The sequence below is a fragment of the Emys orbicularis genome, chromosome 1 (genome assembly GCF_028017835.1).
Source record: "Emys orbicularis isolate rEmyOrb1 chromosome 1, rEmyOrb1.hap1, whole genome shotgun sequence".
NCBI classification, from domain to species: Eukaryota; Metazoa; Chordata; order Testudines; family Emydidae; genus Emys; species Emys orbicularis.
Window position 1 is genome coordinate 114124431 of NC_088683.1, and position 22927 is coordinate 114147357.

General features: G+C 48.3%; 1 protein-coding gene across 1 annotated transcript in view; it reads right to left on the minus strand.

The window, feature by feature from the left end:
• The window catches only part of LOC135881299 (sodium- and chloride-dependent GABA transporter 1-like), a 35432-nt gene extending 13801 nt beyond the window's left edge, over positions 1 to 21631 (minus strand). Inside the window, exons 1-9 of the mRNA XM_065407946.1 lie at positions 21394 to 21631; positions 14556 to 14687; positions 13579 to 13679; positions 8506 to 8615; positions 7916 to 8048; positions 6278 to 6412; positions 2777 to 2880; positions 2003 to 2127; positions 521 to 633 (exon numbers count right to left, since the gene is read on the minus strand). Coding sequence (XP_065264018.1) covers positions 521 to 633; positions 2003 to 2127; positions 2777 to 2880; positions 6278 to 6412; positions 7916 to 8048; positions 8506 to 8615; positions 13579 to 13679; positions 14556 to 14687; positions 21394 to 21631 — 1191 coding nt within the window. The remainder of the gene's footprint in view (positions 1 to 520; positions 634 to 2002; positions 2128 to 2776; positions 2881 to 6277; positions 6413 to 7915; positions 8049 to 8505; positions 8616 to 13578; positions 13680 to 14555; positions 14688 to 21393) is intronic.
• Positions 21632 to 22927: the final 1296 nt, after the last annotated feature.

Below are 22927 nucleotides of genomic sequence, written 5' to 3' on the forward strand. Positions count from 1 at the left end.
AGGGGCAACACACTTCTCTGTCTGTCTGTCTCTCACACACACACACACACACACACACACACACACACACACACACACACACACTGTCTTTCACACTCACCTCCCAACACATACTTGTATTGTTGTTGTTACTTCTTGATACTTCTTTCAAAGTGTGTTATTTTAGTGTTTTGACTGGTCTATGCATTTCATAATTTTTATTTCTCTCTTACACTTACATTTAATTCTTTGAGTAGTGAGTTCTAAAATGCCTAACCTGTCCTGGCTGAAGTAATTATCCCTATGGTAACTTTTTAAAAATATATATTATATCTAGGTTTTTGGTTTCTATTGGTGGCGCACATCCGCACATTACCTCGATATGGTGCACATAACAAAATTCATTCTGCACATGGATGGAAAAAATTAGATGGAACACTGTACATGACTGACAGAGGAGGACAGACAACTGTCATCCGTGGCGGTTCTCATCTAACCACAACTTTGCTTCTTACCCACTTTCCCCGATGTGTTGTCTCACCTGGCTGTCAAGGCCTAACATCATTAACATGGAGAAGAAGAGAATCGACCAGAGAGGGGACATGGGTAGCTGTGTGATGACCTGTGGGTAGGCGAGGAAAGCCAGTCCTGGACCTACCAGAATGAAAACGTATTGAATAGTTTATATTTCTAACGCGCTTTAACAATGATGCATGTCAGAGCTCAGTACGACTATTAAACCGGGAGATGGCAACAGCAAAAACTTGCCAATATTTTAATATGGGCTCCACGAAAATCTGCCCCCTTGGCCTGTGCTGCACAAAGGAGGGGTGAGGGACTTGAGAATCCATTCATCTTTTCCCCCATTTAAACAACAATGCCATTTTGTTACCATAATCAATGAGGCAGGAACAGACTGGGAGATCAAACGTTTTCCTGGAAATGCATATACTTTGTTACTGAGAATTAGGGTTGGTCAAACAATTTCCAACAGGATTTTTTTGGTCCCAAAATGCCATTTAGTCAAAATTGAAACTTTCTGGGGAAACATGTCGATTGCAATGAAATTTAGTTGCGGGGGAGGGGGGGTAAATTGAAAAAAAAAGACCCTCTTTGATAAGGTTGAAAATGGAATTCAGAACAAAAATGTCAGAATTTCCCAGAAAAAGGAAACATTGAGTTTCAGCCAGCTCTTGTGAGAATACTGATCGGATCAGAGCTTAGCTACTCCGTGGGAAAGCTCTAACAAAGGGCTACACCCATAAAGAGCCTCCTTAAGTGCAGCAATCCTGAGCAATAGACAATCCAGGTGTAGAACAACAAACCTCAGAATTTCCTGTGTTGGGAACCTGAGAGGAAAGAGCACCTGAGTCTATCAGGAATAGGCTTCCCAAATTCCTCTGGGACCCAGGCCATTCCTCACATCTGTTCAGCTTGGCAAAGAATTTGCCAAATGGCTCATTCCCAATCTCCTGAGCCATCCAGTCCTACACCTCTGTACGATCTCAGGAAATTGAATTACACACTTGTGCCCCAGTCAGGAAGGCTCAGTGAGAACACCATGCTGATTGACAAAATGCTATTCACTATGATCACATTCTGAACATTTGGAACCTGTTTTCTTTTTTGGGGTCATTTTCACTCACTTCATGGGCCAGATCTTCAGACGTGAAAAATGGCATTGCTGCATTGAAGGCAGTGGGGGCTCTGGTCTCGTAAGTTTAATAGAATTAGTTGTGCACGATATATAAAAATTCTCCTCCAAAACTGGCCTTATTCTCTTCTCATATACACCCCGTAACTCCATTGAGCTTCAATGGCATTACAAAGGGTATGAGTTCGCAGTGTTGTTAGGGTAGGGGGAGAAACAGAGGCTAGAGAGGTGAAGTGACTTGTCCAAGGTGACATAATAGGTCAGTAGCAGAGCTGGAAATAAAACCCAGCTTTCCTGACCCCCATGCCAGTGCCCCACCCAGTGGATCACACTGCTAGTCTGAACACTACACACGCAATGTCTGCTTACCTGAAGATGCCAGCTCAGCGATTGACTTCTTGGTGATGTGACCCATGAAGCCAACAATGGAGAAAATGACAAATCCTGCAAATATGCTGGTGGTGGAATTTATACAGCAGACGATGATTGAGTCTCTGGAAAAGCAAACACAGATGTGAGAAAACCTTCTGCATTTCTGGTCCAGTCAGTGAATCAGAACAGGATCGGAGTTAGGGAATGAGGTGAGGGTGAAAATAAGGCCTGAGTGTAACACCGACAGACCCCAGTCGTCGGCGGGCGGAACCGAACCTGGGACCTCTGGAGCCTCTACCGCATGAGCTAAAAGCCAACTGGCTCTTAACTAAGGCTGTAGAGCAGACTCATTTTATCTCTCTCTCTCTCGAAGTGGCCTCGGTGCCACTAGATGGGACAGAACACCACTCCCAGAAGGTGTGTGGGTTACATGAGGAGGCATGTTACCATGCTGTGGACAGGTGACCGTGAGAGGTGAAGGTCAGAGGTGGGGTGGGTAACTTGGTGATGTCCTGTGGCCAGAAGATATTCAGATATGAGGATCAGTGGTGAGGCCTGGGTTGCATGCTGGTGAATTACAGACCATACAGCATCAGGTACTATGGGCCAGATTGTGAACCCCTTACACTGGTGAGTAGTTACTCACAGGAGTAGTCTCGGTGACTGCAATGGGAATACCCCTGTGAATAAATGCTTTCCAATGTCACACAGGGGTTCACAGTTTGCCTCTGTGTGTCTTTCTGATTGTAGAGGTATTTGAAGAATACTGACTTGTATACATTGTTATGGAAGGAGTTATAGCTTCCCAGGGCAATCAGAGATCCCAACCCCAGTCCATAGGAGAAAAAGATCTGTGTGGCTGCATCCAGCCAGACCTGCAAAGGAAGAACAAGCCATAACTCAATATTCCGTAGCACTGTCGGAACATTCTGCATAATCCAATCTGTCCATCTAGCTCTCTAGATCTTCTTTGAACAATAACTTATCGTGTCTAAAGCATGTAGCAGGGGAAGTGTGGCAGGGGGGACAGTGAAAATGTTGATTTTGATGAAGTTTTAGGTAAGAGACTACACCAGGGGTGGGCAAACCTTTTGGCCTGAGGGCTGAATTGCGGTTCCAAAACTGTATGGAGAGCCGGGTAGGGAAGGCTGTGCCTCCCCAAACAGGCTGGCTCCCGCCCCCTATCTGCCCCCTCCCACTTCCCACACCCTGACTGTCCCCCTCAGAACCTCCGACCCAACCAACCCTCCCCCCGCTCCTTGTCCCCTGATCGCCCCCTTCCAGGACCCACCCCAACCCCCGCCCCGGGACCCCACCCCCTATCCAACCCCCCTGCTCCCTATCCCCTGATTGCCCCAGCCCCTATCCACATCCCCACCCCCTGACAGGCCCCCCGAGATTCCCATGCCTATCCAACCCCTTTGTTCCCCATCCCCTGACCCCTCCCCCAGAACCTCTGCCCCATCCAACTGCCCCCTGCTCCCTGTCCCCTGACTGCCCCCCGGGCCTCCCAGTCCCTTATCCAACCCCCCCACTCCCAGACCCCTTACCATGCCGCTCAGAGCACCAGGACTGGTGTAGTGTATTAAATTAAAGTTTTTTACAACAGCAGTTTCTTACAATCTATCCATATCAATAACTGCTACAGATAGCACATTTCTACATGTAGCAATTTCACACACACTGTAGTGCAAGAAACTGCTACCTGTAGGCATTTGCTACATCAGGTAGCAGTTTTATACAATAGCAGTTTCTTACAATGTTATGTATCAGTAACTGCTACCAGTAGCACATTCTTACTGAGAGCAGTTTAATACATTACACCTGCAGCTGCAACACCCCCCCCCCTCCCCCGGCCAGAGCCAGCCATGCAGTCTCACAGCCCCGCTGCCCGGCAGGAGCTCGCAGCCCAGAGCACTGGCAGCACGGCAAGCTGAGGCTGCGGGGGAGGGGCCGGGGGCTAGCCTGCCCGGCCGGGAGCTCAAAGGCTGGGCAGGACGGTCCTACGGGCCAGATGTGGCCCACGGACCGTAGTTTGCCCACCTCTGGACTACACTGACATACTCCAGAAATGAATGTCAATGTCGCTTATCAACAGGCCTACGATTCCCTTCAGGCTGTGCAGTATTGTTTAGCTGGGACAGAAGAGCCTGCTGCAGTGAGACTCCCAGGTTGCTTGTACAGCAACTAACAGGAATAAAAATCAGTGCTGGAGATGGGCCCTAATTAGCATGTTCCCCCCACCTCCCGTCTCGCTCTCAGCACTAAACTCTGTAACTAAACCCAGATCTAAACTCTGCAACTCAGGCTCTGCTCTTGTCTGGCACTATTGACGAGGGAACCTCAAATGATTTCAAATTTGGGTTCCTTTCACATAAACACCTAAAAAGTTGGCTTTTTATCCAAACTAACCAGAGCTTCTGGGGCCAGCAAGGCAGGACTGGAAATCTCATGAGAACAGGCTTCTACACTTGATTTCCAATACTTCCAGCTTCCAGAAATGCCAGGAGAACAGCTTTCTCCTCATATTTCAGTGCTTCCAGAGTCAGCCTGAACTCAGAAGCACAGAGACAGGTGGAGATGAACAGTAATGGAAGAAAATTGTTAAGGGCCAGATTGCGCTTTAAGACACTAGCCTGTGTTGTATGGGGGTGGGGGTCCCAAGTGGAGACATGTTACCTCATAGAAGTGTAACCCACCCACCTCCTGGCACTGAGAACACTTAGAGAGAGAGATTAATGAGGTTGCTTAACAGCCAGCTGGCATTTAGCTCATGCAGTAGAGGCTCATGCACCAAGCTCCAGAGGCCCCAGGTTCAATCCTGCCTACCAGTGACCGGGGTCTGTCGGTGTTACAGAAGCATAATTCCTCTTGTACTCGGGGGATGCACATGCTGCTCCACCATATGGGAGGATGAAACAAGCACACTTCTCTAAAGCAAGCCAGCAATACAGGCTAGGAGAGGAGGTGGGGGGTACAGCCTTTGCTCTTTTTGGGGTTGCTAATGTCCCAGAGGGTTCTAGAAGAGAGCAGTCCCTGTGCTTGGGAGATGCACAGTAATAATACCTAGCTCTTATACAGGGCTTTTCATCAGCCACAAGAAGGGGAGATCTCCTTGTGCCTTCCCCAACTTACAGACACACCAAGAGCCAGCTACAACCTGGCTCTAAATGAACATCCCAGAATCTTTACAATACTTTGGTTCAGGTTTTGGTTCCAGAAATGGGTAGAGACTGGGGGTGGGGCTGAGATTGTGTTTTAATTATTCTGAACCATTTTCTCCATCTCACAATGCAAAGGGAAGGGAAGGGGTCTGCGGAAGATCTGTACTTAGAGCAGGAGTGCCAACACTCGTGTTTTATCACAAGTCTCACCATAGCTGATGTGTTTTCTTAAAGCCCCAGTCCCCGGAGTCAGCTGATTACATGAGAATCTCAGCTTTCATTGTTTAAAAGTTGTAGTTTCTAGCCTGCATAGTTGCAGAGAAAAGCTGGAAAATGTGCCCCCTGTGTAACTTAAAGGCCCAAAACCCAGTGGGCTAATAAAAAGACCACAGAAGGTCTTTTTGTTATATATATGGCATGATGTTTAAACCAATCTTGTAATTTTTTGCGGGAAGCCTTACTCATGGGTTGGCAATACTGTTACAGTGCAGTGGTTCCTACAAAGAGGGATCACTGGGAGCTCTAGACAATCAGGACTATTCAGTTGTCATCACTTGTGCATGACTAGCGACCTCACAGACCTCTAAGGAATTGTTACTCTATAACAGAGAGAAACTTGCCTTCTCAAGCATCTCTACTGCACTGGGCTTCCCATTGAGCAAGGCAAACAGTATATGGCTATCACTTGCCATTTAAACACTTCCACCTAAAATAACAGCTATGTCTAATGCTGAACTCGTACCTACATCTAGCATTGCAGGTATGGGCAATATAGGGTTCCATTGCCTCCTCTACGTAGGAGTGCACTATCCAACCCAAATAGCTATCCCTAGAATAATCAGTGTAATGGAGCATCCGCATGTCAGAGGGGCACGTCTGCAGTTGGTGTAAATCAGCATCGCTCCATTGATAATACTACAGGATTTCCATGGAGTGCCACTGATCTATACCAGTTGTGGATCTGGCCCAGTTTTGTCTCTGACTGTGAAGACTGTGGCTACTGGGATTCTTGGGAGGTATTTTTGGTTATGAGAGAAACTTGAAATGTTCAAAGTGCCAAGGAACTTGAATACAGCAGTGTAAAAGCTTTAAACATTGCGGGACCCACCTCAGACTTAGAGAGTTTACTGAAGTCTGGTGTGATGTAAAAGAGAATTCCCTCCTTGGCTCCTGGTAGAGTGACTCCACGGAAGAAAAGAATAATTAACATGAAGTAAGGGTAGGTGGCTGAGAAATACACAACCTGAGAGAGACAAAGGGAGATGTTAGTTGTGTAGTGAGGCACTCACAATCAGAGCTACAGCAGTGACTTGATTCTCCTAGCTTCAGTGGGTTTACTCCTGATTGGCACTGGTGTAAGTGAGAAGTGAACTGGGCTCTAAGGGCAGGTCTACACTACAGGAATAAGTTGACCTAAGTTGTGCAACTCCAACTATGTGAATAACGTAGCTGGAGTCGACGTAGCTTAGATCGACTTATTGTGGTGTCTACACCGCACTGGGTTGACAGAAGAAACTCTCCAGTAGACTTTCCTTATGCTTCTTGTTCTGGTGGAGTACCGGAGTCGATGGGAGAGTGATCTGTGGTCGATTTAGCGAGTCTTCACTAGACCCACTAACTCAACCCCCCCGTGGATCGACCACCGCAGTGTCGATCCACAGTAAGTGTAGACATGCCCTAAGTGTGTTAGTTCTTCCTGCCAAGACTGATCATTAGGGAAGGACATGGCCTCCATGAAGTTTAAATTGAGGGCTAATGGCTCTTTTGTAAGAAACTGGTTGACATTTTTCTTGCAGATTCTGTGTTACGTTTCTCTTCAAGTAATATTTCTGAATATTGGGGGTTTCTTCTACTAACGACAAGAGGCTTTACTGATCACAGAAATTAGAGCCTGGTGTAACTGCACCGAAAGCAGTGGAATTGCACAAGTGATGAATTTGGGCCAAAGAAGTCAGAGATGTAACCAATTTAAGTAATCTAGCCCTTATTTTCTAGTGATTTGCCTAGTCTTTCTTTATTTAAATGATTCAAGTAATGTTAGTTTGCCTGAAGGTGCTTCCCCCACTTTTCTTGGGAGACTAATTCACAACCTAAGAAAGTTTACTGTGAAGAATTTTTTTCTGACATTCAGTCTAGATTACTCTTTTCTTAATGTCATCCCATTACTCCAAGTTACATCCTACATAATATATCCCACTAGCACCATTTTACCAAACTAAGCAATTTCTCAGGTGTTTCTTTTTTATGGTACTGGTCTGTAATGTTATACACTAGGAAATAGCAATATGTTTCTGTTTCGAGGGTCATCCTCAAAACTCAAAGTATGAGGTGACAAGAGACCAGTGATTCTGGATGCTCAATTTCTGATCCCCTAAAATGACCTGTGTTTCAGAGAGCGGGTGCTCAGGGAAGGGCAAAGACCCCTTTATGGTGTTTCAAGTTGGGTTTTGAAAGTCATTTTTTCAAAAGCTTGGCTTAAATCTTTCCAAAAGTCTGAAAGTTCAATACTCAGTCCGGAGATGCTACGGTTAAGAAGTATTCTCTATGCTTAGAATACCATAACTCCTGTGGCAATTTTTACCACTGTGAAAGGTAAAGAATTTAATGGCACACACTCCAATTCTTCCTTGAAACACAGTAAACCCTAATTACAGGCACTCAAAATTGAATCTGGAGGACATTTCACCATGAGAGATGAGTACAGTAATAAAAGGCAACACTGTATCGCTTGATTATTACAAAGTACCTTTCCAGTCCACTCTACTCCTTTCCAGATGGAGAAATAGACCAGAACCCATGCTAAAGCAAGAGTTCCTGCTAGGGGCCAGCGGATGTTACCTGGCTCCCCCAGACCACCAGAGATCTGGTGCATGTTCCTCCTGCAGACAAAAGACACGGAATTAGAAAAAAGAATAATCTACAGCGACTGAATGATTTGAGATTCCAGACACAGGCAGAAGGAACGAAGGATGGGGGCGAGCCCAGATGCGGGCAGAGGGCACAAAAGGTGGGTGTGAGCCCAAACATTGGCAAAAGGCATGAAGGTCAGAAAGAATATGAGATCTAGTGTGAGGGCCTGAAGGAAGAAGGATGGATGATGGGAGGTGTTTTGACCCTCCTTGCTCTGTCTGAAGGTTTAACTGCACACGAACCGGACATTTAGCAGGAATGCCTCCTCAGGAGACAGAGAGCACCCATTCAGCACGGTCTGAGGAACAATTTCATGCCTCCAACAGAATCTTTCAAAGCTACTCTCAAATGGATGAACAAGAAGCCCCCATGAATTGATGAGATGGTCCCTGCAGTGGTGAAACCTGACTTAGGCTGGAGACGTACTCCCAGAACTCGGTCACAGCGCTGGTCAGGTTGGTGGTATCATTGAGGGAGTAGTTGGAAAAGCATCTCTCTGTGTTCCAGGCATTGCCACAGCTTTGCCATGGCAGATCCTAATGGGAAGAGGAAGGGGAGGATACAATTAGGGAAGCATGGCTCAGTTCTGTTCTCAAAATGCTCTCTTCTGTCAGTCATTTATACCTGCTTCATTGCCCTGTTATGATTTAGAACATACTTGTTTTTTAAGCTGCTCCCGTCTCCATTTGAATTAAAAAGTCACATTCTAACAACAGGATATTCTGTGGGTTGTGGTGAGGGAATGTGAGGACTTCCTCGAGAGTAGGTGGTATTCAGGGGGTGTGGAAACATGAGGCGGGTTGGGGGGCAGGGTAGGAATGTAAGAATGTTCTGGGGGGCTGTGTAAACAGAAGGCTGGGTGGGTGGAGAAACTAGAATGTGAGGCCGGGTGGGCAGGGTGACTGTTGGAACATAAAGATATCTGAGGTGTGTGGGGGGAATATGGAAACACAGGGATAGGTAGCTGAAGTCATGAGGGCATGGCAAAGGGGAGTTGCAGAAGTGCAAGGATGTACCAAGTAGGGGGTGGGACTGTGAAGCCATATTGGTGTGGGGAATGTGGGTGACTGTAGGAATGTGAAAATGCATTGGGTGGTAGAAGGGACCTATAGAACATGAGGACTGCAGGTAGCATCAGGACATGCTTGGGGGATTGTGGGGAACATGTAGACATAGGGGGTGGGAGAGCTCAAGGATGTGATAGGGGAACTGTGGGGAACATGAGGAATGGAGATCCCAAGGTCATGTTGTGGAGGTTGGGGATCGCAAGGATATTGGGAATATGAGTATGTACTGGGCAGACAACTGTAGGGAAAGGAGGACCGTGCCAGAGCCCATGTGTAACATGAGGGCATGCTGGGGACCTGGGAAGAACACTAGGATGTACCTGAGGAACTGTGAGGAATGTGAATAGGCTCTGAGATGTACTGTAGGGAAGACAAGGATGTCCTGGGGGTGAATAGCCAGAAGCACCCGAGTGGGACTGTGGGGAATGCAAGGATGCACGGATGTCTGTGCATTGGGAACATGAGGGTGCACCAGTGGGGAGCGTAGAGGGAATGCCAGGGCATCCCTGGGGAACTGTGAAGAATGTGAGGTCGTGCTTGGGAAGGCAAGGATGTGCTGGATGGACGGCAGAGAATGTGAAGATGTGATGGAGAGGGCTCTGTAGGCATCTCAAAGTTATGATGGAAGGAGGGCTGTTGGGCATATGAGCCTGTGCCAATATAAGTTAAGGACCAGGTAAAATATTTATGCCCAATCACCACAAAAGATCAAAGTTTACGTGAAAGATTAAACCTTATTTATAAACTTAATACTATTAAAACAATATTACATCAATGGCTTCAGAGAGACGTCCATACTTTGTCCAATTTTATTAACTTCATCTGAAGGCTTTTCTGGAATGATTTATCTAGTTTTCTATTGAAATTATCTACCCCAAATATAACAGCCTATGCCACTAAATGTACAATGGGCCTGATCCCAAGGCCATTGTAGTCAACAGTAGTCTTTCCAAGGTCTTCATAGGCTTTAGATCAGGCCCTATATAAGGAAAAGCAGAATTCTGAGCCCATATAAAGCATCCAGCATTCAGTCACAGGGACTGATTCTTTGATCCAAATGGTTGAGACAGGCCTACAGGATCCCAAAGTAATTTTGCACATAGTTCCTAGTGCCGCATATGGGCAGGTATATGGTCTGGAATGTTTGTGATGCATCTTAATATTGGCACAAAATTTCTTGTAAAATTATCTTACTTTCAGAAGGAGGTTTTGCTCTATTGAAAAGTGATTTATTCACATTTTGCTCTATATGACTCCCGGATAAGGAACAGCAGGTTCACTGCAATTTAAAAAGAAGTATCTTTTTTGGAGATTGGATAAATACATATATATTAAAATGAAATATGTGCGCGCGCACACACACACACACTTTATCTTCTTGGTAGAATTAGTCGATGGAAATGGTGATTAGTTAGTGATGTTTGGTGCCCAGATGTTTGGGAACCCATCTTGAGACACTTGAAAGGGGTCTGAATGTCAGAGGCCAGGAGCTCAGCAGCCAGACTTGCTAGTCACTTTCCAGAGTATTAGCCAAAGTACTCCTTGAAATAATATCAGGCTATGATTAGGGCAATACTAAAACTTTAATAAAATGACATTAATTGCTTAAATATTAAGTATTTAAAATTGCTTGTCACTAATCAATAGCTATTAATTAAACCAGGCACTCTCATGTTGCTTTTCATCATTAGATCTCAAAAGTTCATAGGTTGAGGGATAGCATATTTATAGTAACTGTAGCTTTTTGTTAGCCTCACCTGCAACTAATGGTTTGATTTATTGAACAAAAAATAAACATATGGTTTGAGTTTGAAATATTATTTGTACCTAGATTTATAGGATTAAAAAACCAATCTGTATTGCACTTGAAAAGTCAGGATTAATGCCCCAATTCAACAAAGCACTTCTGTGTGTGCTCACGTCCCTCCCTATTCAGCAAAGCACTTAAACACTCACTTAGGGCCCATTACAAATAATGGCTGATTTAGCATGTACTTTACTGACTTGGTGTGTTAGGGCATGTCTACACTGCAATGAAAAACCCACGGCACTGAGTCGCAGAGCCTGGGTCAATTGAGTCAGGTCCCTGATGCTCAGTTGAGTCAGGTTCATGTGTGGCTAAAAATAGCAGTGTAGATATTTGGGCTCGGGCTGGAACCTGGGCTCTGAGACCCCAGAAGGCAGGAGGGTCTCAGGGCCCAAGTTCCAGCCTAAGTCCAAACATCTACAGTGCAATTTTATAGCCCCACAGCCAGAGCCCTGGGAGCCTGAGGCAACTGACCATATTCATCCCTGGTCTATTCACTTCAGTGGCACAATCCCAGGGAGGAATAGCTCCGGGTAGAACTATGATTAAGGAGTTTCTGGTGTGGCAGGGGTGGGGGATTGCATGGTATTTATTTATTTTTGTCCCACTTTATCTTACTCTAGAGGTGGGCCCAAGCTGCAAAATTCAGACCAGGATCTGATTTAACACCCCCTTGACCCAAATTTTAGGGATGCTCCAGTCTGAGATTTTGATTCAGACCCATCTCCAATTAATTTAAAGAAACTGATGGTGTGGCTCTGATAGCTATGAGCTCCTTGAATCAAATCACTGATCTTCTACATTGAGGCACATAATGATCAGCTTTATTGGGTGCGTAGGCAGCACAGACTGAACTCCCAAAGTCCAGTTCCAAGGTGTAGTGGGATCAGGATGAAAGCTGGGACGCATCCTCTGGGTGCAGACTCTTCTTTTGTGGTTGTAAAGCAGGGATGGGCAAACATTTTGGCCTGAGGGCCACATCTGGGTGGGGAAATTGTATGCAGGGCCATGAAAGTAGGGCTGGGGCAGGGGGTTGGGGTGCAGGAGAGAGTGCAGGGTGTGGGAGGGGGTGCAGTGTGCAGGAAGGGGCTAAGGGCAAGGGGTTGGGGTACAGGAGGGGTGTGGCAGGGGGCTAGGGGCCTCATGGCAGGGGGTTGGCGTGCAGGAGGGGTTTGGAGTGCAGGCTCCAGCCCAACGCCACTTATCTCGAGCGGCTCCGGGGTGACAGCAGCGTGCGATAGGGCTAAGGCAGGCTCCCTGCCTGCCCTGGCCCTGCGCCACTCCCGGAAGTGACCAGCATGTCCAGCAGTGGCTCCTGGGGGAGGGGCAGGTGGCTCCACCACACGCTGCCCTTGCCTGTGGGTACCACCCCCGAAGCTCCCATTGGCTGCGGTTCCCCGTTCCCAGCCAATGGGAGCTGCGAGAAGCGGTGCCTGCAGGCAAGGGCAGCGCTCGGAGCCCTCTGCTCCTCCCCTCCCCCAGGGGCTGCAGGGACGTGGTTCCAGCCACTTCCAGGAGTGGCGTGGGGCCAGGGCAGGCAGGGAGCCTGCCTTAGCCCTGCTGCACCACTGGGCTGGCAATCCCACGGGCCAGATCGAAAGCCTTGATGGGCCGGATCTGGTCCGCGGGCCGTAGTTTGCCCACCCATGTTGTAAAGTCTTGTTCAGGAATATGTAGGGGATCTACCTGGACCACAACAACTGACACTTGTACAAATTGCTAGTGTGGGGTTAAGAGAGAACAACAAATACTGCAGGTGTTCGGAAGGCACTGGAGACTACACACAAGAACATTTTGACAAATGGCTTCACAGATGCTGGAAAACATAATCAAATAAAAGCTGAATCTGGACTGAACGATGATACATGCACAGCATTTTAGCAGGCGGGTCTAAACGAAATAGAATCCCACAGGACCCATGGAATTAGATATCTTTATGTCTATGGGTTGCTAAGGGAGCTCTTCTCCGCCTTTAGATTGATAAGAATGGTTCAGTTGTGAAGAAATGTACTTCAGTCTCGAGGCTTCATTCTGATCTCGTATACACTGGTACAAGGCCCCGATTCAGGAACGCATCCCGTTGCAGTCAATGGGACTTAAGCCTATGCTAGAAGTCATTTGCTTAAATGCTGTCCTGTTTAGGGGATAGATGTAAGCACGTGCTTAAGTGCTTTTCCACTGGAATCAATGGAGTGGGAGCAGCGTAAATGGGGTCTAATTAAGTTCACAACCAAACCCATGGTAATGAGACAATCTCATGAATAAGCCATTTTACAACCACGTTGCTATTACCGTGACTGGTGCTCTCTGACTGTGATAGACAGAAAGGAGAATGTGAAAGGCTGTGGGGCAGAGGGACAGATTTCTAAGATTTCTAACAGGAACATATCCCCTAAAAGAACACAGCACACAGTAATGCAGAACAGTTGATGTCATAGGATGTCTCAGCAACAGATCCAGCAGCAACATTAAGCGAGCCCCTTTGCACAATTTGTAAACTGTATGTTGTATATTTCATGGCACAAACAGCAAAGAATATGTTAAACTCCACATTTCACGAGAGAAACAGGAACTGCCAAAATTACACAGAGCCAATTAAGGTTTATAGAAATGGCTGAAACTCACCGCAGTGAAAGAGTTGAAGAGATAGTACAGTGCCCAGGCAATGATGACAATGTAATAGACATTCACCCAGAACGAGAGAACCACAGCAGCCAGGCCCACTCCTAGGAGAGAAGAAACAGAGCATGCTCAACACAAGCAATTCAAAGTCTATGGAGTTGTATTGAGCAGATGGATACAAGCCTCCTGTGCTGAAGTGGGGACGGCAAGCCGAGAAGTGACTGCACAGAGGAGAGGCGAAGGTTTGTACACCTAGGAAATGTGAATCATCTCACAGAGATCAGTAAGTGACAGTGCACGGTGCCTCAAGTTCACTGATCAGCAAATGAAGGCTTGTTCGGATGTTATGCCTCTCTCCCATGTTTCAAAGATTGAATGGTGGTGTCTTTCAGTATCCTGCTAGCAGAGTTGTATGTGTGGAGCTCTATGAAAACCAAAGAGGGGGAACCAGCTGTGTCTCTGCCTGCTCCTGTAGTTGAATTAGTCTCTCTTAATAAAAACACTTATTTTAATTCACCACTAGCCTCTCGTATGTTGTTACTGTGAACACAACAACAACAGGTTTACACCCAACTGGGGGAGAGCCAACCTTCTATGTACAGTAAACAGGGTTCTGCTGGTACAGAGTAGCACAGTCCTCCCCACCAACTTACTGCATCTCATTTTAAGTACAATCCTGATGTGCCACGTGGCTCCGTTCAGTCGTTTGCCTCCATCAAGGCAGTGTTGTCTACCTGAGTGTTTTGTCACTATCAAAGGTCATTCAAACAGAGAGCTGGAGTGTTACTGATGCCTAGACACCATGGTGAAGGGGACCCTGCAAACACCATAAATCAGATATAACAGTCTCCAGGGACTCACCACCCATTCCCCAAGGGCTTATGTCTCAGTCCCTGAGGTGTTGCTTCCCATTCCAGTAAATGGTTTCAGCTGTAAAGCTAGATATATGGCATCAGCATCATGGACTTACAGTACAGTACCTTTGAACATGGGCGCTAATTTCCAGACCCCCAATCCGCCAACAGAGGTATACTGGCCGAGAGCTGTCTCCAGCAGGAAGAGAGGAATCCCAGCAAACACCAGCGTCAGAAAATAGGGAATCAAGAAGGCCCCTGGAAGAACAAACAGCTGTTAGCAGCAGGTTCTGCAAGGTCTCATCACCACAAGACTTTTTGGGGCCCTGGCCACCTCTTCTCCCCAAGAAATGTAAAGCTCAGCTCACAATTACTGCACAAATCCCCGGGCTCACATTGCAGTCCCAATGCTCTGCTCCAGCTCCAGTTCTCAATGCCACCCCCAGCTTTGATCCCCCTGTTCGATAGTGAACAAGGGTTGTTCCATGGTGGCTGTTCAATTACTATTTGGACTGTATCTTTCTCTATCACTTCTTCTTTCTCACATCCCCATCACCCTCTGCCCCATCACCCATGTGCTGATCTGACTTATTGGTCTAGATATTTATACCACACTCATCAATGTGATATCTGAGACCAAGGCAAGAAAACAGAAACAGGAACTGGTAGTTCATGGGCAATTTGTTCTCTCTCTCCCCACCAGCCCAACAGCAGACAGGAGTCTTTGGCATTAGCCATTAGTTCATTTGTTAGCTATTGTGTTATTATTGCAGAAAAGCTAGGGCAAACCAGCTGGGACTTGCAGCTGGACCCGCCGGCAGCGAGATTTGAGGTCAGTCGGATTTCTTGAGGAAGGCAGTTCTGCAGCCATAGGATGGCTGTTGAGAAAGCTCAGACTCCAGCTTTCGCAGGTCTAACACAGGTTGTAGAGAGCTCCATTGTCCTTAGGATGGATGCTGTCACAGAGGGTCCTGATTGTGGAGAGAGTGGTGGTTGCTCAGCTACCTCAGACCCAACCCCCTGAGCTCTGAAGATTTGCACCATGACTTTGAACGGGCACTCTGTTTAACGAGGAGGGAGTGACATGACTGGAGCACTGCAGTGATACACTCTCGCCTCGCAGGGTCACTCAGCAGAGGGCTGCTGCGTTCTGGATTAGCTGGGTCTTTTCCCCCCCAGAATTTGCATCTTCAGTCTCAGGTATAGGGGTTTGCAATAATCAAACCTGGACAACCTGAAATCATGGATCACTGTGGCTGGGTCCATCTCTGACAGTATTGGGCTCCATCAAACCACTAGGGATGGCTCTGCAGAGGCACATCACATCAGTCAGGACTGCTGAGTCAGTGGGTAAAACAGCTGAGGCCCAACGGGAGCTGGATAGACAGCTGAGCCCCACAGGGGGAAGTTGGCTTCAAGCTCCTTTACATGGGTCTAGGGCAGTGATTCAGGAACATAAGTTGGAAGCAGGTGGCAGGGGCACACGGTCAGTGTGCTGTGGGCAAGCAGCTTGACGGCTGTGAGCTTAACTCCCAGCTGGCAAAAAGTGCCGGCTTATATTCAACAACATCTTGACTTAAAAAAACCTCTCCAACGCTGTTATAGAAATGTGCCAATCAGCACCCTCTACAGCATTCTAGCTAGCAATGAACGCCCGCAAGCCAGAAATCAGAGTCAAGCCTTCCAAGAACTTTGGGAAAGGTCTGATCCAATCTCCAAGGCTATTAGTATTTATTCATATTGTGGTAGATCCTAGACATCACAAACCATGATCGGGGCCCTGTCGGGGAAGGTGCTATACACACAGGTAACCACAAGTGGTCCCTGCCCTACAGGGCTTACATTCCTCTCTCTGTGATGGGCTGACCTAGATCAGCAGATACAAACACCCCTTGTATTGGGGGGAAATTCAAATTCAGACCTAAGGCTTGATCTGAGGCCCACAGCTCTGGCATGTCTCTAATTACATAGCCACTCTGGTGAGGCCACCAGCTGAGGAAGGCCTCTATAATCAGGCGCTTATGACACAGGCAGGCCATTTGTCTGGTTTTTGGCCGGGCCATCCAGATTTGTATGGTTTGTCCCCTGTCCGGTACTGATATAAAACCAGTATCACGCACAGAGGACACCATTGTGCAGAATGTGCTGCTCCACCCCTGCAGTGTGTGAGGTCACGCAGGCTGGGGCAGGGTCACACAGGAAGTGGTGGAGACAAACAAGGCGATGTCCTGTATTCTGGGGATGCGTCATTGGCCACCCTATTATAACATTCTGGGAGGAAAATTACACCCTGGGCTGAAATGATTTGGAGAAATGTTGGTAGAACTAAAAATGAGCTCACTGAATTTTGAGCACAAAAACAGGGGTGGAACTCAGGAGATCTGGGTTCCGTTCCAGTGTGATCTGGGGCAAGTCAGTCTCTTGGGGATGAAAATAATCGTTCCTTACTCCCCTTGCCTTGTTTGCCTTCTCTATTTAGATTTAGCTCTTTGGAACAGGGACCGGGTTTGTACCGCACCTGGCACAATGCAGCCCCAATCTTGGTTGGAGCCTCTAGGCACTAATGTGATACAAACAAATACTACTAATAATTAGTAAATAAAATGGCCACCACTGCCCACTGATTAATTACCAGGATATAAAAGCACCAATATGTTTTTGCTTGTAGCCTTAATCAAGGTCAAGTGCCATTCATAGGCAGTTAAAGAAACATTCACTATCAGGTATGCACAGTCTAAATTTCTCATCAGACAATTGTTAGGACCTACTGAGCTACATTGAGTGCTAAGGGTATGTCCACCTCGGATGAATCTCACCCTCACTGTATCCCTGATTACAATACAGATTAAATCGAGTGGGGGTTGATCTGATATGACAGCAGTAAGTGAAGCGACAATATTGTCATTCCATTCAATTTGCCTGTGCGTAATGGAAGCAGCCCACACAACTTTGCTTTCAACATTGCACGTGCGGATATATAATTGGAGTTCCACCCACTGTCTGCTCAGCAGTGGAGGTGCCTCAGCCTCGGTGGGGCAGGCGTTGCCTACCTGGTTCTGAGTCAGATGCTGACTGATCCTTCCTCTCTGCTTTCAATTGGCTCTGAGCAGTGCTTTGTGTGTCCCTTTGCCTGCTTATTTTCAGACGTCAGCAGCCTCCACTGCTGCTCACTGTGGCAGGCTGCAGAAACAGTTGCTTGTTGGCAGCCAGACTGGAAGAGGACCAGAGGAGTGACTGATGTAGACAGCAATGGAACAGCCTGCATGGACCAGCAGCATGGGGCCTTGAAAGTACGCAGGCACAGCGCACAACTTTACATTTTCTGAGAGCAACATTTCTTATGTCAACTGGCAAATTTGCTAGGCTCATCCAGCATTTTCTGGACATCCTGCTGGATTGCTCTGCGTCCCTGCCCCTGCTGTGTTAGAGATCATATAGTGCTGGATTTGTAACACTAACAATAGCACTTGGCACTTCCCTCCTCGGGGCTCAGCATGTTTTGCAGAGAGGAATTATTTTAGCCTCATAACACCCCTGAGGTATCTATTATTATCTCCAATTTAGTTATGAAGAAACAGCCATGCTGAGGTGCCCTGACTTGTCTGAGATCATGCACCTACCATGTGGCAGAACCAGCAATAAAAGCCACCTCTCCCGTCTCTCAGTACTTCCCCATAAAACCGTTATTCCCTAGGAATTGACATAAGAAAACAGGAACAGAAGGGAGAGACACCTGGGCCACCTCACCTGGTCGCCAACAGTAGTCGGTGCCTGATACTTCAGAGGAAGCTGTAAAAGCTCATAGCGCACCTAATTGTGTTAGGTTATGTAGCAGGGTGGACACCCGCTCCTACCTGGGAGGACCTGAAATAGCCCTGGGAGAAGGGTTAAAGCCAGCCCTGCAGAGGGCTGGGGCTGTGGAAGGAAAGACCTGGGCTGATTGGGGGAAGCAGCTGCAGCTGGGCCATGCCCCAATCAGAGCCCAGCTGGCCCTATAAAGGCCTGAGCCAGGAGCAAGAAGGCAGTCTCTCTCTGCAGTCAGAGAGAGAAGGGCCTGGCTGCAGGGAGCTTGAGACAGGGTACCTGAGAGGAGTAGGGCTGGGGAAAGGCAGAAGAGCTGGGGAGCTCCAGCCTGGAAAGCACCAGGCTGTGGCCTAGCATTGGGCCAAAGGTACTGGGGGTTGCAGAGGGCAGCCCAGAGGTAGGCCAAGGCAGCAGGTCCAAACCCCCCTTGTCAGTGATGAGTGGCTGATACTGCAGTCTGCCCCAGGGAGCGGGGAGTTGATAGTGACTGGCAGTGGCCTGGTACTGAGGTGAGGTGGGGATAGTGGGTGGGGGTTCCCCAGGGAGGGGAGACCCAGATCTGTGGGGTACTGCCAGGGGGCAGCATCCCAATTAAAGGGGCACTGGAGTCCTGGGAGGGATACGGGGGCCAGTAGTGACAATGCGGATCACTGGCCTGCAGAGGGTGCTCCGGGCTGGATTGAGCTAATTCCCAGGATAACCAGCAGGAGGCGCTGCAGGGGTGAGTCCAACCCCTTACAGTTAGCTATTAGGAAGAATTTTCTAACAATAAGGGTAGTTAAGCACTGGAATAGACTTCCAGGGGAGGTTGTGGAATCCCCATCTTTAGAGTTTGTCTAAAAACAGGTTAGACAAAGACCTGTCAGGGATGGTCTAGGTTTACTTGGTTCTGCCTTGGTGCAAGGGGTTGCACTAGACCATTGGCTCTCAACCAGAGGTCTGGGGCCACCGGGGGGGATGGAACGGGGATGGACGGACAGGTTTCAGGGGGTCCGCCAAGCATGGCCAGTGGTAGACTTCTTAGGGCCCAGGGCAGAAAGCCAAAGCCCCACTGCGCAGGACTGCAGCCAGGGGCCCCGAGCCCCACCACCCAGGGCTGAAGCCAAAGCCTGAGTAACTTAGCTTTGTGGTCTCCGCTGTAGTGTGGGGCCCTGGGCAATTGCCCGGCTCCAGGGTTTTTGCCGCCCCAAGCGGCAGGGGGGGAAAAAAAAAAAAGCTGCAATCGCAATTGCGATCGGTGGCAATCCCGCGGCAGCTCCACCGCGCCGCTTTCTTCTTCGGCGGTAATTCGGTGGCAGGTGCTTCTCTCCGAGAGGGACCCACCTCCGAATTGCCGCCGAACAGCCCGACGTGCCGCCCCTTCCCCTTGGCCGCCCCAAGCACCTGCTTGCTGGGCTGGTGCCTGGAGCCGGCCCTGCCTGCTTGCTATCCCTTGACACCAGCCCTGGCTTTTATATGCACAAAAACAGTTGTGGCACAGCTGGGCCATGGAGTTTTGATAGCATGTTAGGAGGAGCCTCAGAAAGAAAAAGGTTGAGAACCCCTGCACTAGATGACCTCTTGAGGTCCCTTCCAGCCCTACATTTCTATGATTTGATAATGTGCTGTGGTGGAATTTCATGGGCAGAGTATTGTCTAGTGGTTAGTGTAGGGGCCAGGGAGTCAGGACACCTGTGATCAGTTGGACAGGTCTCTTTTCCCAACATGCAAACTAGATGAAACACAAAGGCAATATCAGACCTGGGACAACAGTACAGTAAGGAAGGGGTGGGGGAGAGAGCTCATGAGAAGGACAAGCAGGTCAAAGAGGAAGTGAGTTTTTAGGTGGAATTTAAAGGAGAGGGAAAAGAAGACTGGTGGCCTAGGAAGGGAAGGCTTTTCAAACACAGGGGGCAGCATGACTGGAGTGGGGAAATCAAGACTGGGAAAAGAAGATGGAGTGGGGGAAGTGAAGAGGGTGGGGAAGGAAGTAGGAGGAAATGTGAACCTAGTGACAGCTGGAGCTGAGATTATTGGTAGCGTTGGAGGTGAGGAGGAGTAGTTTGACCTGGACATGGTAAGGGATGGAAAGCCAGTGAGACAAGTGGAGAAAGTGAGTGACATGGATGAAGCAGTGAGAGAGGAAGGTGACATTAGCAGCAGAGCTTTGACAAAATGGTGGGGAGGGAGGAGAGGACTACAGAAAATCGAGGCCATCTGGGTACTTCTATGACCACCATCACTGGAGTATCTTAGTGCCTCAATCACTGATGGATTTTATCCCTGTGAGCCCAGCTAGTACAAATAGCCCCAGTTTATAGAGACAGAATGGAGGCACAGGGTAGATTATGTGACTTGTCAAAGTCACAGGAGTCTGTGGCTGAGTGGGGAATTGAATCCAGTTCCCTTGATTCCTAGTCCAGTGCCCTGCTTCCATCAGACCATCACTCTCACACATTTTAAGAGATGACCAAGGTGAGGCCAAGGGGGCAGTGAGGAAAAGAGGGATTTTAGAGGAATTGAAGAGTAAGAAGTGATAGCATTTAGCAAGACACTGGATACATGAAGAGAAGGGCTCTATTTCCAGCTGTGCCACAGAATTCCTCAGTGACCATTGTTAAGTCAATGGGGGGGAGGGATAGCTCAGTGGTTTGAGCATTGGCCTGCTAAACCCAGGGTTGTGCGTTCAATCCTCAAGGGGGACACTTAGGGATCTGGGGCAAAATCAGTACTTGGTCCTGCTAGTTAAGGCAGGGGGCTGGACTCGATGACCTTTCAAGGTCCCTTCCAGTTCTAGGAGATGGGATATCTCCATTTATTTATTTAAGTTACTTAACCTCTCTGTACCTCAGTTTCTTCACCTGTAAAATGGGGATAGTAATACTAACTTCTCTCACAGCTGTGTTGTGAGGCTTAACTCATTCATGCCCCTACGATCCATCCGTGGGTGAAAGACGCTGCTGTATGGAAATGCAAAGCATGACTATGATTTCTTCCTGATCTCACTGGCAATTGGCTTATGCTGCCTCAGTATATCTGATGTGGTGAATCGTGGGTACACTGAGGGCAGGACGGGAGGGAAAAGAATCAGTCAGTGTGCAGACAAATTTCAAAGCACTAACTACACCCTTGGGTGGAGGCTGATATAAAGGAAAACATGTGTTTAGCATTCTATGCTCACCTCCTCCATTCTTGCCACAGAGATATGGAAACCGCCAGACATTGCCCAGCCCAATGGCATAGCCCACGCAGGACAGCAGGAAGTCAAATTTGCCCTTCCAAGAACCTCTGTCTGGGAGCTCCTTCATCTTCTTGGTGCTTCCATCTCCTTGGGCGATTGGCTCAAATTCCTCAATGGCTGCCTGCTTCACCTCGGAGGGCGAATTCAGCTCCACAGACGTGTTGTCAATCTTCCCCATCGCTGCTCACAGTTACTGCATGGGTTGGAGGGGTGGGAATGACACTCTCAGTCCCAGCTGATCTCAGATTAAATGGGACCGGTGGGTTGGACAAAGCTCCTGCTGGTACCTCTGAGGAGAAAGTAGAGGGAAAAGTTGCTCTTTGCCCAAAACAGTGGGATAGGGACATAGGACTATGAGCCACATCCTCCTGAACGCTCATAGACTGACTCGTTGTGCAGCCTTCAGCAAGTCATGCAAACTTCTCCGCACCTGTTCCCCACCTGCCCCATATTACAAACCCAACAGTGAAGAGCTCATCTGGAAAGGTGCAGGGCCGGGGGGCAGGTGGGAGGTGCAGAGGGTGCTGGGGGCCAGGCAGGGGGTGAGGGTTGGGGATGGAGTGTGCAGGGGGCAGGGCTGGGGGGGGGGCAGGCTAGGATGGTGCAGAGGGCTGGGTGGGGGAAGCCCAGGTCCTGTTGTAGTTGAGCTGAGCAGCTCCAGGGGAAAGGTTGCAGGGGGCTGGAAGGTTCTGGCCCCAGGGGCTGGAGGAGGCCAGGGGAGAGTTGCAGGGGGTGGATGGGGAGTGGGTTCCTGCTGCAAACTTCTAAGAAGGTAGGAGGGGGACAGCACAATGAAGTTTTGCTTAGGGCAGCAGATTGGCTTGAGTGGCCTCTGGGGATAAGGGGCTGTGTGTAAGAGAAGCAGAAGACACAGAGAGAGAGAAGCAGAAAGAAAGCCAAGCAGACACTGCCTGCAAGCACAGGGTGTGGCCCCCAGGAGAAGCCAAGAGAGAGGTTTGGGGTCAGGGTGCTGACTGAACGAGGGTTGGCCCTGTAAGAAAGGACACTGTCTCCTCTTTGGCTCTTCCTGTGCTCATGGAAACAGGACTTTGTAAATAAACAGGACTGCATCAAAGAAATACCTATTACCAATTTCTACTGCTAACTGGAACAATCTGCAACACGCTGCATTTGGCTAACTGCTCGGCTCAAAGGGGGTCACAACATGAAGATGGCTTCCCGTGCCATGGCATACCCTTCTGCATTTTGTTGTGACGTTTGAGTCTCTTTTGTTGCGCAATATTGGTGTGCGAATGTATCTAATCATCATTTTCTACTGGGAATCTCTCCAGATGAAATTCACCCCTGTGCTGAGGGCCAGCATGGGCCTCTGCACCACTTCAGTCCCTTTGAAGCCCTCAACATAAGGCAGAAGAGCCTGATCCAAAGCCCACTGAAGATTTCCATTGACCTGAGGCCCTAAGCAGAGGACATAAGCCATGCACTGGCCTCGTGTTGGCACCCTGCACCAGGT